The sequence below is a fragment of the Acyrthosiphon pisum genome, chromosome A2 (genome assembly GCF_005508785.2).
Source record: "Acyrthosiphon pisum isolate AL4f chromosome A2, pea_aphid_22Mar2018_4r6ur, whole genome shotgun sequence".
Lineage (NCBI taxonomy): Eukaryota > Metazoa > Arthropoda > Insecta > Hemiptera > Aphididae > Acyrthosiphon > Acyrthosiphon pisum.
Genome location: NC_042495.1, coordinates 12,948,709 through 12,966,970, shown reverse-complemented (window position 1 = coordinate 12,966,970; position 18,262 = coordinate 12,948,709). Strand labels below are relative to the sequence as shown.

Here is an 18,262-nt window from a genome sequence, read left to right as displayed (position 1 = left end):
ATCATACCCAAAGATTTTTTAATTAGGATTCAGTTTTAGATCATATTATTAACTTCTAATAATTGTTTGAATTTTTGAAGATTATTTCTAATCTTCATGGCACAACCTTTACTTGAGTTACAGTTGTCGGCGAAAATTTATCTTTGGTGAATTCTCATGCATTGATAAACCAGTCCCTCATTCCCTTTATAGACTCAATTTAAATTAAAACGAAAAACTTGAGTTGATGAATCTATTCAAATAACCCATTATTATAATAATACAAATAATTACTCAGGTTGTGACTACAATAACAGTATTTATTAAGCAAGTTAGTGTAATAAATATTGAACAACAAAAAACAAAAATTAAATAAATTAGGTAAATAAAACATTTTGGAGAAGCAAAAATAATTATCTAATTATATTACATGTGATTTAATTATTTTTTAGAAAAAATTTTAAATTTTCATAAGCAACATTAACCACACCCCAACTAATAAATGACCTTGTATAATTCATGTGTACTCCTCGATAAAAATATGACACTCTATTTCCACGTTCATGATAAATTTCGATTGCAGCTTCTTTAATACTTTTAAATGGGCCACCCAAGTTGCTTTGCATGTGCACTTTGAGTACATTACATGGATAAAATAGAGCACTGTTTAAAGCACCAATAAAAGCCCCAGTCAGAAACTCTTTAAATAGTTTATAGCCTGTCCATGCTGTAGGGGGTATAACAATATAAGAGTTGGCAGCTTCACGTAATAAGAAAAAGGAAATGTTAGAGGGCCCATTGCGCAACAAAATTGGCGTAAGACCACGGTAAAATTCAGATACTGAATAATCAGTAGCAATAACTTTTATTGCATGTCGCATATTTAGAAAATTTTTATTATAGTGGTTGTCTTGAAGTAATGTTTGTACTCGTTCAAACGGTGTTAACGTAGCTTCCGCTGTACCAGCCACCAATGCTGCAATGATTTTGGCTAATCTGGAGTTTAAATTAGAATCCAGAAGTGGTTTTTGGATTGCGTCATAAGTGCCAAACATTAATGATGTAGAGATTGTCTTCTGAATTAATGGCGGATAAATCCCTCGATAAAGAGTAGAAAACCCCTCATTCACAAGTTGAGAAGCTGCATTCCTTAGGCCTACTCCATGTAGCATCTAAAATAAATATAATTCAAACATATAAATGTAAATAACTTAAATGTATGTATAATTTATTAAAATTGTAAGAAAAAAAAAATAATAAAAACTGTCCAAGCAAACCCCAATTAACAGTAAAACTCAAGTCAAAATATTTTAATAATTCGGGCAGATTTATATTACTGTAAAATTAAAAAACAGAAACTTGTCAGCGTGAATACAAAATACAATACTGACATTTTAAAATTAAATTTAAAAAATAACAAAATACAGAGTTTTTACTAGTCTGAAAAAGTAAGACATTTTTAGGCCTCATACAATTTGTACTCAAGTCCAGTGACGGTTTTCCAAATTTTCTACACTTCCATAAAATTTCAAAATTATATTTTATATTTTAGTTGCAACCTTGATTATAATACTTTTCTACTAATTTACCGCCCAACATCTATTTAGGGGAGGGAGTATATATGGTGTATAATAACGAGCAAAAATGACTTCTTGGGAATAATTCTTAGGCCTTGTAGAATAGTCAGATTTTGATAACTATTTTTTCATCTGAAAAAAGAAGATTTCCTACAGGAGACTAAAATAATAGTATAATATAATTTGTAAAAAAAAAGCTTAAAATGTTATTTTATTTGAAAACTTAATATAAAGTTTGAGATAAAAATATTAAAAAACGTGGCCTGTAAATTTTAGCCTCTATAAGTTTAAAAAAAATTACCTAATTTAGTGGATTCTACAGAAAAGAATCGTTATTCCTGTAAAGTGAATTTTTGTGGACAAAATTGCATTGGCACGGGGGGGCCTTAAGACAGTTTTTACTAGACAAATATATTTCATTAGCGTGCTAGCTTTACACAGAAAATTGCCTGACGTTTTCTGATTATTAAAGAATGATAAAAAAAACAATTGAGTAAAACAAATAATACTATACTTATCTATCAAGAAAAAGTTTAACAGATTTTGAGGTTTTCTGTACCCGGTAATAAGTTTTTGAAATATTAAAAAAAAAAGAGATAAACTTAAGTTTATATTTTGGGCTATATGATAGCATATAATTTTACTTTTTTGGATTTTGTGGCCTAACAAAGTTAAATACTAAATATAATTCTTAATCAAATAATAATATATTAATTATTGTCATTAAGAGGCATAATAAAAACCTACAGCTAAAAAAATACTATAATCTTAAACATTATCATTATAGAAGAAGGTATAAATTTAGTTTATAATAAAAATAATATTTACAAAATGGTAGGAATATAGTTTTTTAATTTGTACATATCTTGTATATTGCCACAGAAATGTATACCTAATAAAAAATAACAAAATATATTACAATATACTCTGTTCTATCTAAGAGTGAACTGCTTTTGCACACTCACACTGAGCCGCAGAACAGTACCTGATACCCACCCCCCCCCCCCCCCATAACCTTTGCAATGGCTAAGCTTTCTGTGATTGGCCAAAAGTCATCGCAGGCAGTCATCAGGCGCCTGTGCTAACGCCCTCACCAATGTCCGGATTGTGGTGGGGATGCGCGAAAAAAACGGATTTTGTTCGGTTGAGTGGTTCACTCTTAGATGGAACAGAGTATAGGTATAGGAAATATTTAATTTGGTTTATTTAACAATAAGTTGTATACTATAAAAACAAATAAACTACACATAAAATGGGTTTTTAATAAATAATTAATGCAAATTAAGTAAGCAAAATAAAAAATAATTACATTAAAATTAAATATTTAAAATTAAAAATAATAATTAAACAACATGCTCTTTTGGACATAAACATTGCATGGAATAAAACAAACACATTAGGTATTATTTAATAACTATTGTAAATTTAAATATGGATTAGTTTGTCTTTTATGTTTTCTGTAGATGAGTGCTGATGATCATTGCCACAGTACAATTCTAAAAATAATCATTTTATATAACATGAGTAAAATATGAAAATAAAGAGAGAAAAAAATCATTAATATACAAAGATACTACACAACATACACGCTACAAAAAATTTGAACATTCTACCAATGTGATGTATAGACAATTAAAATATTTATTTTGTTTTGTGCAAACTTTAAATTTATATCCTTTCAAACTTTAATGTTGATAAAAAATAAATAGTATTATCAAAGGGTTAATTGTATATATATTATATATTTAACCAACTAATACTTACAAATTTAGGAGGAGGTGTTTTGGTACACTCATTCATCAATTTTTGAATTTAGAATACAAATAGATGCAACAAAAAAACTTTAAAAATGTTGACCAATCAGAAAATGATATTGAAATGGAGATTCACACTTAAAAAAATTAAGTTATGTGTATGAGTTTCAACTTGAAAATCATGTACTACAATCCGAATTCAATAATATGCAAAATGTACTGAGTTATAGAAATTTGTGTTTCCACAGTTTAATAATATGAATATTATATACAAACAATGTACTGTAAGTAAATAAATCTATATCATTATTTTATTTTAAATTTTAAAATTATCATACTTTGAACACTTATTATAATATTCTATATTCTATATTTCCATTACTGTTATAATATTATACATTTTAATATTAATAATAATGGAGGTCAATCATTGGTAAAATATCCAAAATTGTGTTTATAATTTGATATAATGTTTTGTAAAAATAAACCATTTAAAATAACTTCATATAAAGTGAAACTTGTCAAGTCTTATGTAGTTTTTTTTTTCATATGTGCGTCTTGCTTTCAGAAATATGACTATAGGCGTAAATAGCCCAATTTCTTTGGGGGTAATAGAAAACCCCTCTACCTTCCCATAATATTTTCTAAAAATAATACATGCTTAGTACAAAGTACTAACTTTTGAATTGGGGGGGAGGAGACTAACCTCTCAGATTTGTGCCAATGGGTAGGATACCAGCTGATATGGACATGCAGTGTATTTCTTGCATGTAACTGCCAGAGTTCAAAGCTTTTAGAAAATTGTGTTATTAGACAAATTTCACTGTTCACTGAATAATCATCAATAACATGCTTGATTAACAATAATTATATACAAGGAAATTCACATTGTTTAGCCAACTAACTCCTTGCATGAAATATACTAGAAAATCATGACAAAAAAATTTTAAAATAAATTAGCTAGAAGATACTAAGCACATGAATCAAACTATGTTATTGGAACTGTAGCAGATAGGTAATTGTAAGGCTTCTCAAAATAATTTTTTTATTGTATTCTAAAAAATGTATGCTGAAACCAATCATTGTAGCTAAGTCGAACTTATTACTGAATTTTTACGAATTATAATTATTTTTTAAAGAAATTTTTATAGGTGCTTTAGAATCTTGATTTTTGCATTTTGTTTTTAAAAATCATACATATTCTCAACTATTATAATATATGTGAATTGCAATTTAGATGAAAATCATTACAAATTATAGAGGTATCATCACAGTTGTACTAGTTTTGCGCAGTAGATACGCATCTTCTTCACCTCTGGCCTATATCGTAGTTCTCCACTTCTCATTGGTTGATTTTGTTCTATGTTATATATGAATGTATATGATTGACAGCCAATAAGAAGTGGAGAACTACTATATAGGTGAAGTAAAGAGTGGAAGATGCGTATCAAAATGCTGTGATGATACCTATATAATTTGTCATGGTGTAAATCATATTATTTTTTTGGTATTTCAAAGTCCCAAAACAACAATATGGTTACTAATTATTAGAAATAATTTATAATATATTGTTTGAAATGTACAATTTATTTTGTTTATGGCTCCCACATATTAACATTATTAAATAGGTAAAGTAAAAACAATAGTACTTATAGGTTAGTTAATATAAATGTTATATATAATCTACATCACAATCTACTCTGCAATTTTAGATCTAGTCCATAAATATACAAAAAGCTGAATAATGTAATTTAATTTAAAAAATAAATACCTGTCTGAATATGATTTTATTAATTGGGAAGGTAATGCCCACATTAATAATAGCAGCTCCACAACCGCAAACAAATTCTGAATATTCTTCTCGACTCAAATGCATGAAAAAAGCCATATTGTGTTCCTATTACTGTCAGCTTATTTTTAGTTCATATAACATCCTGGAATCATACACAATGTATTATTTTAATTAATCTACAAGGTTATATATACAACATATAAATAAAATCAATGCTCATCATTTGAGAAAATTCTGAACTAATATAATGTTTACCTATTTGTTGGTCTATACAATAAGTTGTGTTGTAAACTTGTCGACAACCGGCCTTCCAATTCAACGACTCCAAAAAACAAAATATTAAATTATTCTCAATCGATAAACATACTTATAAATTTTAATATACAAAATATAATATGGAGTACTTTTTAAGGGGCACAAAAAAGTAGGAGTTAAAGAATATCAATATGATAGTTAAGTTATCTAAAATTATCACGATTATTGCGATGATAACACTTTATAACACCATGATAATGGTATCAATAAAAAATTTTTATTATTAACTTTACCCCCATAAACCCATATGTCGACTACCACAAAGACTACCCGAAACTCGGGTACCCGACCCATACCGAGTAGTACTACCATAGACCAATATACCACAGAATAGATGAAATTTATTTACAACTGGCCCTATGACCCACGAATCAATCACCAAATACTAATGTATATCTTAGTTCGTGGACCCTAACTAATTCGTTCATGACGTGTACTTGGACCGATTCTCATTATTATTTGGCTTCAAATATTTAGGAAGTAGCTCTATCCATTGTCAATTAATATACAAAGTGTAACGTATAGGTACTATTTGACAAATTGCCTGTTACACCTTATGTCATTATGATCTAAGGTCTGTGGCCTGTGGACTGGTATTACCAATTATGACGTACTATGTGTACCAGCCACGATTTAAGATAAATCCATCTTAAATCGTGGTACCAGCCCGGCGTTGGTGAAGCAAGCACCTAATACCCGAATCTGGCGACACTGTGCTCGTAACCTAAAGTGATCCAGTCGACGTGGCTGTGCACAGCGATGGATATCAATATACTCACACTCCGGTACTCGATACACACAGACACTGTACACACACGTCATTGCCCGTTGGTGATGATTTGTTTTTGTTATCAATAACTTGTCGACGAGGTTGACGTAAACAAATACAAGTTACGACTACCTCCTAAACAAGTCGACCCAAGACGTGTACTGTTGTTGTACACTTGTACTGGTGGTGTTTGGCCACTTTGTTTTCGTGGCAAATTAGTTAATTGGTAACAGTTAACGGCCGACTGTTCGCTGTAGTTGTGTAAATTCTGTCATCTCTCTTCGCCCGAACAGGAAATAGGAATATCATTTTCCCTGGACTGTTGACATCTTAACGTAAGTTATTTTCCCACAATATCCAATATCCGTCGTTCAAAATCCACAAATAGTATTAGTTGTGAGATATTTACATAATAATAATAATAATAATATGGTATTTGTACAATATGGTGTTTAAGTTTGAAAAAAAAATTACAGCTCTGTTTACCGACTCGCCTTAAGGCTTAAACAATAGTGTATTGATATTTGTTTAATAATTATTTATTTGATATCTGTTTAATAATTATTTATTTGTTATTTTGTTGCAGTGCCTCTGAACAGTCAGATCTATTCAAAAATGAGGAACTCACGTACCAACAAGCCAAAGGAGACCAACAAACAGAAGAAGGAAAGGAAGAAGGAATTCTTGGAAAACAAAAAAAATGTCGTCTCTGTCGTGTTGCCCACACTAACCGTCATATTTGCTCTCATCACGTTATTCATCTACTTGAAGGTGCATCCAAATGCATTGAACTTCATGGCTTCTGAGAAATCACTTTGAACAATGGATCAAATTATTACAATATCATATCTTATCCATTCCCTTCTGTTGTACACTTAATTATCCCCCAATTTAAGTTTCAATGATTTTTTTTTAGTTTATTGCATTTGTTAATAATAATATGTTCTATGCGCCCCATAATTGTGCGCTTACATTTCAGATTAATGATACAAACATTAACTTTCAAACATCATGTTAATATTTAATATATCCTGGTGATATAAATTGACAAACCATTTTATCATGTTATTCAATAATATTTGTATTAAAATGTACCGAACATTGCGTATATTTTATTTTATTAGTAATTAAATTCATTATACTTATTCTATTTTTGAAATTTAATTATATTTATTTTAAGACTGTTGTTTTATAATCTGTTTGTTTTTGATTTCAAACTTTTAACCACACCTTAAACCATTTGTCTAGATGGTTTTTAATAAAATATAAATCAAAAGAACATTAAATTTAAATTTCTGGTTTTTATGAACTGATGGTAGTTTTATTTTAATTTAAGCTTTAATTATTATTCACATTGGACAATACAAAACATTCTATTAAACTTTAATTTATAATTATAATTATTAATAATGTAATAGGTAGGTATATTATATAAGTATATAATTAATATTCATACACAAAATGGGATTAGTTTAATACAATTAAATCAATAAATTATATTTGATTACAATTCATTATACTTAATACTTAAAATAATGGTGAAAATAAAAGTAAGTTAAAAAATATATAAGAAAAAATATAAACCTTGTGGCTTTTGCAAATATAAAAAAATTTTAAAAAGCATATTTTTTTAAAATTACATACGCATTAAGAAAACATTCTTGTATATACTCTACAATTTCTATTGTGAAATCCCTTACTGTTATATTTAATTCCAAGATGTAAATGTATATATTATTACTGTTTTGAATATTGTAATTTTTAATCTAATAACCTTAGTAGATGTGGCTCTAATAAGAAAAATTTTTAAAAATCTTATACCAATTCAATTATTATTATAATATTTATAAAAGTCAAAAGGTTTATATTTTTGAACTTACTTTTATATTGACCATTAATTTTAATTTGTATAATATGTATAAACTGTAAAGAAGTATAAAGAATTATAAAGATTAGTAATAAAATTATAATATATTAATATTGTATAAGGAAATGAATATTAATTATATAATTAAATACAATCCTATATAATATATTATATAATTAAAAATGAATACTCGTATGTAATAGAATATTTTGTTTTAAGAACTTAATGTCCGGGATTCTATTATAAGTACCTATTACCTATTCTAGCGTTTCTCAATATGTGGTTCGCGGAAAGCTCAAACCCGTTGTACCCTAAGAAATGTCCATTTATAAACAAAATGGAATGGATGGACACTAAATATTATTTTGTTTATTAGGTATAATAATAAATAATAAATAATAATAATAATATAAATAACAATTGTACATATTTAAATTTCTTTTTATGCATTAAATGCTTACATTGCCATAATTTTGTAGTTTCTAATAAAATAAATTTCCATTCCTAGATAGAAGGTACATAGAAAATAACATGTTCATTTTTTATAAGCAAAAAATTATGTTATTTTTTCAAGTAGTACATGAACATTTTCAAACTGTGCAGTGGATATAAAAAGGTTGAGAACCGCTGAATACTTACTTATTCCGTTTAGTGTTCAGGTACCTATGTTACAAAATAAATAAATTAAAAAGTACCTGTATTTTAAATGTTTTAGTTAACAGTATTTGTTTTAATGACAAGCAAGGGTTCTCTTATTATATATATGCCATATGGCATATCGCTTTTATTACAGTCTTGATTTTTCAACATTATTACCAAATAAAATATGTTTTGCTAGCTATTTTAACTAAGTATAAACATTTATTATATACATTACACAGGGTGATTCACCAAGCATGCTCAATCCCATTTTTCCAGATACCTAGATACTTAATAATTATTATTATGTAGTTATTACACTATTTATATTATATTATAACATCATAGAAGTTAATTTATATTTTTGTTTTTTAATTTATTTAATGTATAATATAATATTTAAATATTTAATATCAAAATATAGGTACACATTATAAATTATAATTATTAGTAAAAATGTCAAGTATCTACACCTTCTATACGGTTATTACTTATTTGTTTTGGAAAAATAACAAAATCAGAAAATCGTTAAACAATTTACATCAGACCCACTGACGAATATCCAATACGTCATAAAAATTTAAAATTCAAACGCTCATAAACAATTAAATTGACTTTCCGGTAATATTTTTTTTATGCTTAAGCTAGAAAAGCTATAACATAAAATTTTTTTATGAATTTCTAATTGCAAAATAATTTGCAAATTTTTACGATTTTTACAAAATTCATCAAAATTCTAACTTCAAACGTCCTTAAAAAATTGTATGAATCTATGCACATTTATTATTTTCATCGCCGTGTTTTAGAACTACATACTGAGAATTTTTTACTTTTAACCCTTCCCCCTCCCCAAATTGTTCCACTCAGAATCTAAAATAATATTAATAAAGATATAAAATTGATTGTATGGTAAAAAATTGTAATAAATTATATGTAGAATTCAAACTTTTTTTTTTTTTTGTACCTAATGCACCTATATGATTACCTTTACCTGTACATAATATGGTACCATTATATGAAATTATAACATGTCCTTTTTTTTATTCTTAAATTTTTTTTTATTAGGCACAGTATACGTAAAGTGACCATATATTTTTTTAATCAAAACGGGACAAAAAAAAAAAAAATCATAATTATTTGTTACAAACAAATATTTTTAATTTAATAATATTATTAGCAAATTTCTGTGGTACTTATAATGTTTTAAAGGACAAAAAAATTAAATTAACTTATTACACTTACTAGGTAATTAACTTATTATAAACAAAATGTTTTCGTGTAATAATTACAAAATTAAATACTTGTATATTTTTCGTTTGAACAAATTTGTTTTAATAAATCTGGCGATGACTTCAGGAACGAGTAAAATTCTGTACAAGACATATTAAAGTTAACTTTTGTTAGCAACATTGCTTTTAAACTTGACACTTGAAGCTGTGTTTTTTCAGCCGTCCATAAATTGTTCATTAATGAAAAAATTCGTTCGACTGGTGCATTCGTAGTAGGCAAGCAAAGAACATACTCAACAATTTTTCGAAAAATGGTGTGGTTTAAATTGTTGTCTCGGAAGTACTGAAACGTCTGAAACACTTGTATCCAACGATGCTCCGCATATTTATTCGAAGAATCTGAATTCCACTCTTTCACTTTATTATCTGATACATACGATGAAACTAGTGTAAATTCATCAAATGCCTCAATGTCCTGTATACGTAGTAGACCAATTTTATTATAAAGTTTCAAAAACTAATCACAGTTTCCTAACTTTCCTCGCAGCATAACCATGTATGGTCGCTACGACAACTTTATTGGCTATTGCAATTTTCAATACACTATGATTGCACAAAATCGAAACAAGTTTTTTATTTCAAATCGTACCTCTAGTACCTAGGTAGCCAGGTAGGTAAATCTGGTACATATATATAATTTTTTACAGAAATCAATCGAAAATAATAGGAAAAAAATCTGAAATTTGTTTACTGAACCAAGCTGAAGAAATGAAATTTAGGTCTATCCATAAGTTTTCCCCAGCCAACATTGAAGACAGTGGGAGTTTCTTTACCGAATGTCGACAGAGGACGAGCAAACCCGAGAAATATATTATTTGCAATTGTGTCTATTGAGGATGGGCAATATTATAAACTTGGCAATAAATATGGTACTTTTCCACAATTATGCACCAGAAATCAGTTTGGTGTTTGTCCGTTGTCTTTAATACCGCTTGATGAGGTGGTAGGTACATGTAGAAAAATCATTAAAGGAAATTGCGAGCCAAAAAGTCAGATGGTGGTAGTCAAGGATATAAAAGGTGTTCATGTACCTAAAGGGAAATGTGACACCAATGACCAATCGATGTAAAATGTAAATGTAAAGCATCTAGCATTTTGTGCAATTCAAGATGTCACGGAAGCATGCCGTGTAATAATAAAGGATAACACATTATGTATCATTAGTATAGGTTAGGTTGTTAAAAATTAAAATTAAACTCATATTATTAATATTTTGTATTTTATGGTTGTTGTCTTAAATATAATTTATATTATTGCATCTCATGTATGATACATTTCTATGGTTGTTAAGACATTATCCAAAAGCTCTTAGCTAATGTAATATTACCCGGTTAATATTAACATTAGCCAATATTCATGGCGGCTTATGATGACAGTTGGCTAATGTCTCATTAGCCGGATAACGTCGACATTATCCAAATGTTAACATTACCCGTAACATATGTATATCATAGATAGGTAGGTACATAGGAAAACACTCCTAAATCGTAAATCGTATATAGATAATATAATAATAGTACCATAAGCTATTATATCTATGATAAATAGATGGTTTTCCCTTTTAGAAAATACTTATTTGTAATTTGTATTATTTAATATTAAATTGATTAATAAATTATCAATGAGAAAATATTCACATTAATTAATTTCCATGCTGGTGATTTTTTTCCGTAAATCATACAAATAGGTATAATAGTAGATACCATAAAAGGTAATAGCATAAAGCATTGATTACAAATGCCTACTTGCAAGGTGGATTGAATTATTGAAATACTAAATATCAATCCACCTTGCATACTAGTATTTATATAGGTAATCAATGGTAAAAGGGCAGACTATTCGACTAAGTCACTAAGATATAATTTATCTAAGATCGTAGGTAGGTAGGTATATTTATAATTTCTGTAATTTCTTCATCAAGTATGAGTGTATCGTGTATGAATGGTAGGTAGGTACAATTATCATTTATATTCCTAGATATAGTAGCTATTATAGTTACAATTTATATAAAATGCTAGGAAGGTATTTTTACTTTAATATAGGTTATACAGGTATTTACAGGGGCGTGCTCAAGGATTTTTCTGCTAGAAAAGTTGTGAAGTTGAAATTGTACAAACTCTTTGAAATAGGTAGGTACCTCACCTAAACGTCTTAAATCATTAGATTGGACAAAAAAAAAAAAATTGCAACTATTGATGTTCATGCCGACCCCCCTCCGAGTCCCCCCCGCCCACACCAAGAAAAATCCTGTGTACGCCGATATCTAGACCTACCTACCTAATACCTACAGCTGACAAATTAGCGTTTCTGTTTTTTTATAATAACATTTATAACATTAATTTTAAAGTATATTTTATGTTTCATATCAGTAAGAACTAAGAAAGCATCTATACTTTATTTTTCAAACCAAATCTTGTAAGTTGTGACAAACTGACAACTGTTATAATTATTAATTTTCAAGTCCCATCCCCTTCATTGAAAAATCCTGTTTAGATACGCTACACTCAACGCTGTGTATAACAGGTTTTAGACTTTAGTTATATGGTGAAAATAAATTTTTATATTTTAATTTTATGACGGAGTTTTCGTAAACACGCATACCTATGATTATATTCATTATAATTTATAATCTATACGTACGCTTCTACCTGAAAAATGGGTAAAAATAATACTAATTATTCTCAATTCGTTGGCGACGTGCCAATAATTCGTGTACAGTGTAAACTAACATCATATATGTATAAAATTATTAATTTATTATTTTTGAACGGCTTGCGTCGGTATATAAACAAGATGTGTTCCTCGATGCAACGTCATTATACTACTACAGATCGCAAGTTCTATCTCATATATACAGTAATAGGTATAAACTATCACTATTCCGCGGTTTTAACTTTTGAGATGGAATTTAAGTTTATATTGTTTTTTGTTCAAACGGCTGCCATCACTATGGCACACGTGATTACAATAAAAAACAACTGCCCGTTTACCATATGGCCCGGCATACAAGGAAACCCGGGACACGGACATCTTGAAAACGGTGGATTTTCATTGGGAGCCCACAAGACCCATACGATTAACACGTCTCGAGATTGGGCGGGCAGGATTTGGGGCAGAACAAAATGCAGCGCTCAAGGAAAATGCGAAACGGGCGATTGCGGTAAGTACAATCGATTTATAATAGGTTTATTGCGATGATATACGTTCGACCCTTAGTCCCTTGAATAAATACATAAATTATACTCGGAAAACTGTTATGTTATTTTATAATTTTTAACTACGTTCACATCAAGTAAGGGTAGTATTAGAAAAAAAATTACACGTTCTAAAAACATCGATGACAATACAATAATACTAATAATAATAATAAAATATAAAATAAAATAAGTTGTACGTTTTATCACATAAATGCTATCAAAAAAAAATTAAAATAAACGTTTTACTTGGTGAATAGAGCCAATTTTAGATAAATACACCATAATATTTTTGTCAATTTTATACATTTTAACTGAAGCTTTAATCCGTCTTAAATCAGAAAGAGCCATATTTTTGTTAATTTCTTTTGAAAATTGAACATATTTTCGTCATCGTTTCGACTTGGATTTCTGTTATTATTGATATAACCACATGTGTTGGTGGATGGGCTCTATGAAATTGCCCATTGTTTACCCTATTTCCAGTTTCGTCTATTAATATGTGACTTTCGGCTGGCATGACAACGTTGCACAAAAATAACGTACGCAATCGTGTTATGAAAAAAGGTTGAAAAAAGGTACCGCCGATAAGCAGCGTACGCAATCGTATTCTACCCCTCGTAACGTCCCTTGGAGCCGTAACACACATTTTAAATACCTCACGTATAATAATAATATACTATTATCTATAAACATACCCCATAAAATATGTATAATATTGAATACTATTATACAGCACACTAAACGAAAGTGGTGGCGACACAATTTTATTAATCAAGCAATTAGTGACAACTTTGCAAACATGCTAACGTAATGGTGTCGGGCTACCCATTTGAATTAAACCATAAAACTTTTATCACATACGTCTCTTGTTGAAATAATCGAAACTTTTTGTTCACGGGAAGGATTATTTTAATCTGCAATCTTGAATTTCACTAGTTTCAAACTAATGAAAACATTTTTTCTTGTATATCTCTGCAAATTTGGCAAAATTTGATATTTATTGCATATATATAATATATATTAAAGTTAAATTAAACTATATTATACTATTTCCAAAAGCTAATAAAGGTGTAAATAATATTTCGCGACTACCTAGTGCCATATAATTTAGTGCACATAATAATAATAATTAATAAGTACAACATTTGATAAAGCTATCTCATATTTAAAATGCTGATTAAAAAAAACCTACTTGAATGTTTTTAACTTAAATAAGTATTCAAGATTTTCGCAACCCGATCCTGTTAACACCCCCGCCCCCCCACAGTTAGATCAAATTTCCTACCGGAAACTCTCTAATAGTTGAAAATGTATGCCTCTTCACTACTTCAAAAGGTAATGAGTGAGGTTAACAGTTAAAAAAACGCATACCATCTAAAATATAATATAAATAATCGAACGAAGCCGACTGATTGACTGATCAACACAGAGACTCAGATATGATACCTAGGGGATTTCACATTTTGACAGTACCTATTGGCTATTCGTACCTACTATGTAATTATATAAGATAAAGTAATTATATCACCTTAAAAGAAAGGATTTTCCAAATTTCAGATTTTAAAGAGGTGCTTAGTGCTCAACTTATAGGAATTTGAGATTCACGATGGAAATCTAAATTTTTTGTATAAATGGTTGCCATTGGTGACAGAATACAGATTATTATGGTAATACTGTAATAGTAGAAATTAGTATTTCTTTATATATAAATGATTGCCTGCAGTTGTTACAGATTATAATGGTAATAACTAATAACTAATAGCAGTAATTGGTATTTTTTTTATGTATAAATGGTTGCCAGTGGTTACATAAAATAAATTGAGAATTTATTATTATATAAAAATTGATAAAATTGGTCTGTCTGTTTATTCTCAATGACTAGTGCGTGCACTGTACACAATGTACAGTAGGTTCCTATCCATTCCTAACCTATCCATTATAGCAATATCCATGATTTAGAAAATAAAAACTTCCTCCTCTTCGGTCTTCCTAATTTTTACTTTAGAACCTATAACAACGCACGTTCATGGCACAGTCGAAAACAAATAACAAATAGTTTTATGATATTAAGACTCGCTGCTCGCCGTGTTATACTCGTAACGTCATATTAAATAAAGTATACTTGGTAAATGTTTACAAAATAAACGATGTCCGAAAAAAATAAATTTACGGTTAGAAGGTCATTGGGTATTGGGTAAACAATATTTAAATAATAATTTTATTTTATTTTAAACATCAGAAATATAAAATAAAATATAAACGCCTGTAATAATTTTTATTGGTTTTCGTAACACGGAACATTGTTCAGGGCACGAAACTTAATAATAGGAAACTGATATAATTTGTCACCTCGGCCCGGACTTGATGAATATGTATAGTGTGCTTAAAGCCTTAAGAGGACGCTACGCCCGCATGCGTTGTCTCCGTCTTACAAATACACAACATAGCAAAAACTGTTTTGCGCGGGACAACTATGCTCCCTCTGTATTTATAGTAGAATATTACTAAAATTCTACAACAGAGAAGAACTTTATCTGTGTCGTAGCGTTTTTATTATTTGGATAACATTAATATGATTAAAGTTATTAGTTTGAAAACATTAAGTTTTAGATTCTGAGTGGAACGAAGAATGTATTGATTTTACAATGATGTGTGTTTTTTTTGCAGGGAACAAGATCAAGTGCAACGGAGCCGGCGGCGTGCCACCTGTGTCTCTGGCTGAGATGACGTTCACTGGGTCCGGCGGATTAGACTTCTACGACGTGTCGTTGGTGGACGGCTACAACCTGCCGATCAGGATGCTACCGACCGGGCAGTTCTCGTACACGAAAAAAGGCAAGTACGACTGTAAAGCGGCCGGCTGTGTTGCAGACCTGAACAGTATGTGCCCATCTGAGCTGGCCGTCAAGACTGGCTCCGGCGTGGTGGCGTGTAAGAGCGCCTGTGAGCGGTTCAACACGGACACTTACTGCTGCCGAGGTGCCCACAAAACTCCGGCGACTTGTAAGAGCAGCTCGTGGCCCAAAAACTATCCGGCATTCTTCAAGAAGGCCTGTCCGGATGCCTACAGTTACGCGTACGACGACACGACCAGCACGTTTACGTGTCGCGGTAATCCATCCACCAAGTACGACGTCATATTTTGTCCTTAAGCAGCAACCGGCTTGTTTATTGTGCAGTCATATGCCCATATAGGCCATATAGGTCCAGCCGTCCAGTGATTTAAGACGATTTTTATATTACACATACTCACTCATATGACCACAAATCACATAGTTACCTAGGTTAAAATATATAGTATATTAAACTATAAAGTAAATTATATAGTATTATTATTTACATTTAATGATTAAGATTATTTTAATAAAATTATAGTATTTATTACTTTATTAGTATCTACCTGAACAAAACATTCATTAATATAACTACACATGTCAACATCACACAAGGCATTACTACATTTAGTTAGGTACATGTTTTAATGTTTATGCCATTAATATAAAGCGAATTTAAATTATTTTTTTCTATTTTCATGAACTATTTTTCATGTTGCGAGTTTGCGACAAACATAAGGAATTATTGAATAGGTATTTTAAGTTAAATTATTGGTAATCTGTAAAAATGGCCACGGAAAAATGCCAACAGTAAACAGGTAACGGATAATAAGTTCCAATAGGAAAAATGGCAGTACAAAAATATGACACAGAAAAAATAACCAAAAAGGAGGAAAAGTTGGTGGTTGTCCAAGTATTTTATATATCATAGGTATATAGGTACGTAATAATACATATTGCATATAAGGTACATATAACTATTTTAAGACAAGAAAATATGTAATACCTTTTTAAATATTATATTTTTGATGTATTTATATTTACTTTTATTTTATTATAATAATGTATTATGCTGATGCTTTATGCAAATATATATAATGTCTAATATGTATCTACCTATTTTATGTTTTTGTGATTTTATAACTATTTAAAATAAAAAAGGTGGGTAAGTGGATGTCGCTCTGCTGTACAGTAGGTTACAAGTGGGTCACTGTATAATGGATATTATTAAATTTGAATTCAATGATATAATATCACTGTATAAGAAAAACGGTTCTGAGCGGAGACGGTTTGTCAGTCTAGATATTAGACATACCTATTATAGGTATACTTATCTATAGTATTAAAAAAAAAATGATCTATAATAGGTATCAATAATAAATTCCAAATTAATCATATCACAATATCCATTAGGTAACGCGTTATACATCAACAACAAACCGTGGTACTATCATAGAGAGTCAAATTATTTTCAAAATTTTATCGTATATAGAAAATGCTAATATAAAATAATATAAAGAAATCGAGTGAATATCAAATGTTGTAAAAATATGAATTTCAAACGCTCATAAAAATTTAATTTGAGTTTCTTATAGACATTTTTTTTTAGATAAAGGTAGTTTATCCTATAAAGAATCTTGTATTACATTTTAAAATCTTAGTTCTAAAAAGAAAAATTTTTACGAATTATTAACTCAAAATAATTTGCTAATTTTCGTGATTTTTACATATTTTGTAAATTTTTGAACTTTAAATGCTAATTAAAAAAAACTGTGACTAAGGATTTTTAATATTTTTCAAATGTCATTGTAACAATATAGTAGGAGCCTTGTATTAAATGTTCAAGTATTTTGACTCAACAAATAAAGTTTTATTGACATTCATAGAAATAAAAACTAATTAAATTGGAAACTGAAATTGTCCGTAAACAGCTAAAATCAAATCAAAATATTTTGAAAATTTTATCATGTATATAGAAAATGGAAATATAAACAACCAGTGAAAATGTCATGTATCTACGGTTATTTGTTTTAAAGTTACACCAAAAACTAAAATCGATTTTCTCGAAAACAGCTTTTGCGTAAAAATTCCCGTTTTTCCTTAATTTATTTTTCTTTTGTTTTTCACGGCGCTTTTGAAAACTATTGGAAAAATTTTACTTTTGACCCCACAAAGTACCAACTAGATTCACATCGTTCCACTCAGAATCGAAAAATAAATTATCTTATAATTTAAATGATAAACAATTTG

At 29.0% G+C, this 18,262-nt stretch overlaps 3 protein-coding genes and 1 long non-coding RNA gene across 5 annotated transcripts; 2 read left to right on the top strand and 2 right to left on the bottom strand.

Moving 5' to 3' along the window:
* Positions 1 to 278: 278 nt before the first annotated feature.
* LOC100163379 (solute carrier family 25 member 51) lies at positions 279 to 5,551 on the bottom strand. 2 transcript variants are annotated; one of them, XM_001951146.5, is made up of 3 exons: positions 5,358 to 5,551; positions 5,082 to 5,244; positions 279 to 1,151 (listed from the first exon to the last, which is right to left on the bottom strand). In XM_001951146.5, the coding sequence occupies exons 2-3, from the start codon at positions 5,196 to 5,198 to the stop codon at positions 417 to 419; spliced, it is 852 nt and encodes a 283-aa protein (XP_001951181.1). In that variant the 5' UTR covers positions 5,199 to 5,244; positions 5,358 to 5,551; the 3' UTR covers positions 279 to 416. The 2 variants fall into 2 exon arrangements, with proteins under 2 accessions (XP_001951181.1, XP_029344843.1); XM_029488983.1 differs by lacking the exon at positions 5,358 to 5,551 and adding an exon at positions 4,017 to 4,232 and having other exon boundaries at positions 5,082 to 5,191.
* On the bottom strand, positions 2,588 to 3,631 carry LOC115034011. Its single transcript, XR_003839358.1, has 2 exons — positions 3,321 to 3,631; positions 2,588 to 3,052 (listed from the first exon to the last, which is right to left on the bottom strand). It is a non-coding gene; the product is annotated as an uncharacterized LOC115034011 (long non-coding RNA).
* Positions 5,552 to 6,263: 712 nt separating the features above from the next.
* Positions 6,264 to 7,753, top strand: LOC100570286 (single-pass membrane and coiled-coil domain-containing protein 4). The gene is made up of 2 exons (XM_008180258.3): positions 6,264 to 6,521; positions 6,773 to 7,753. Exon 2 carries the CDS (start codon positions 6,802 to 6,804, stop codon positions 7,003 to 7,005), a length of 204 nt encoding a protein of 67 aa, XP_008178480.1. The 5' UTR covers positions 6,264 to 6,521; positions 6,773 to 6,801; the 3' UTR covers positions 7,006 to 7,753.
* Positions 7,754 to 12,793: 5,040 nt separating this feature from the next.
* LOC100166717 (pathogenesis-related protein 5-like) lies at positions 12,794 to 16,497 on the top strand. The gene is given in 2 exon segments (NM_001326656.1): positions 12,794 to 13,141; positions 15,846 to 16,497. Coding segments are annotated over 2 exon segments (744 nt in total). The 5' UTR covers positions 12,794 to 12,882; the 3' UTR covers positions 16,331 to 16,497.
* Positions 16,498 to 18,262: the final 1,765 nt, after the last annotated feature.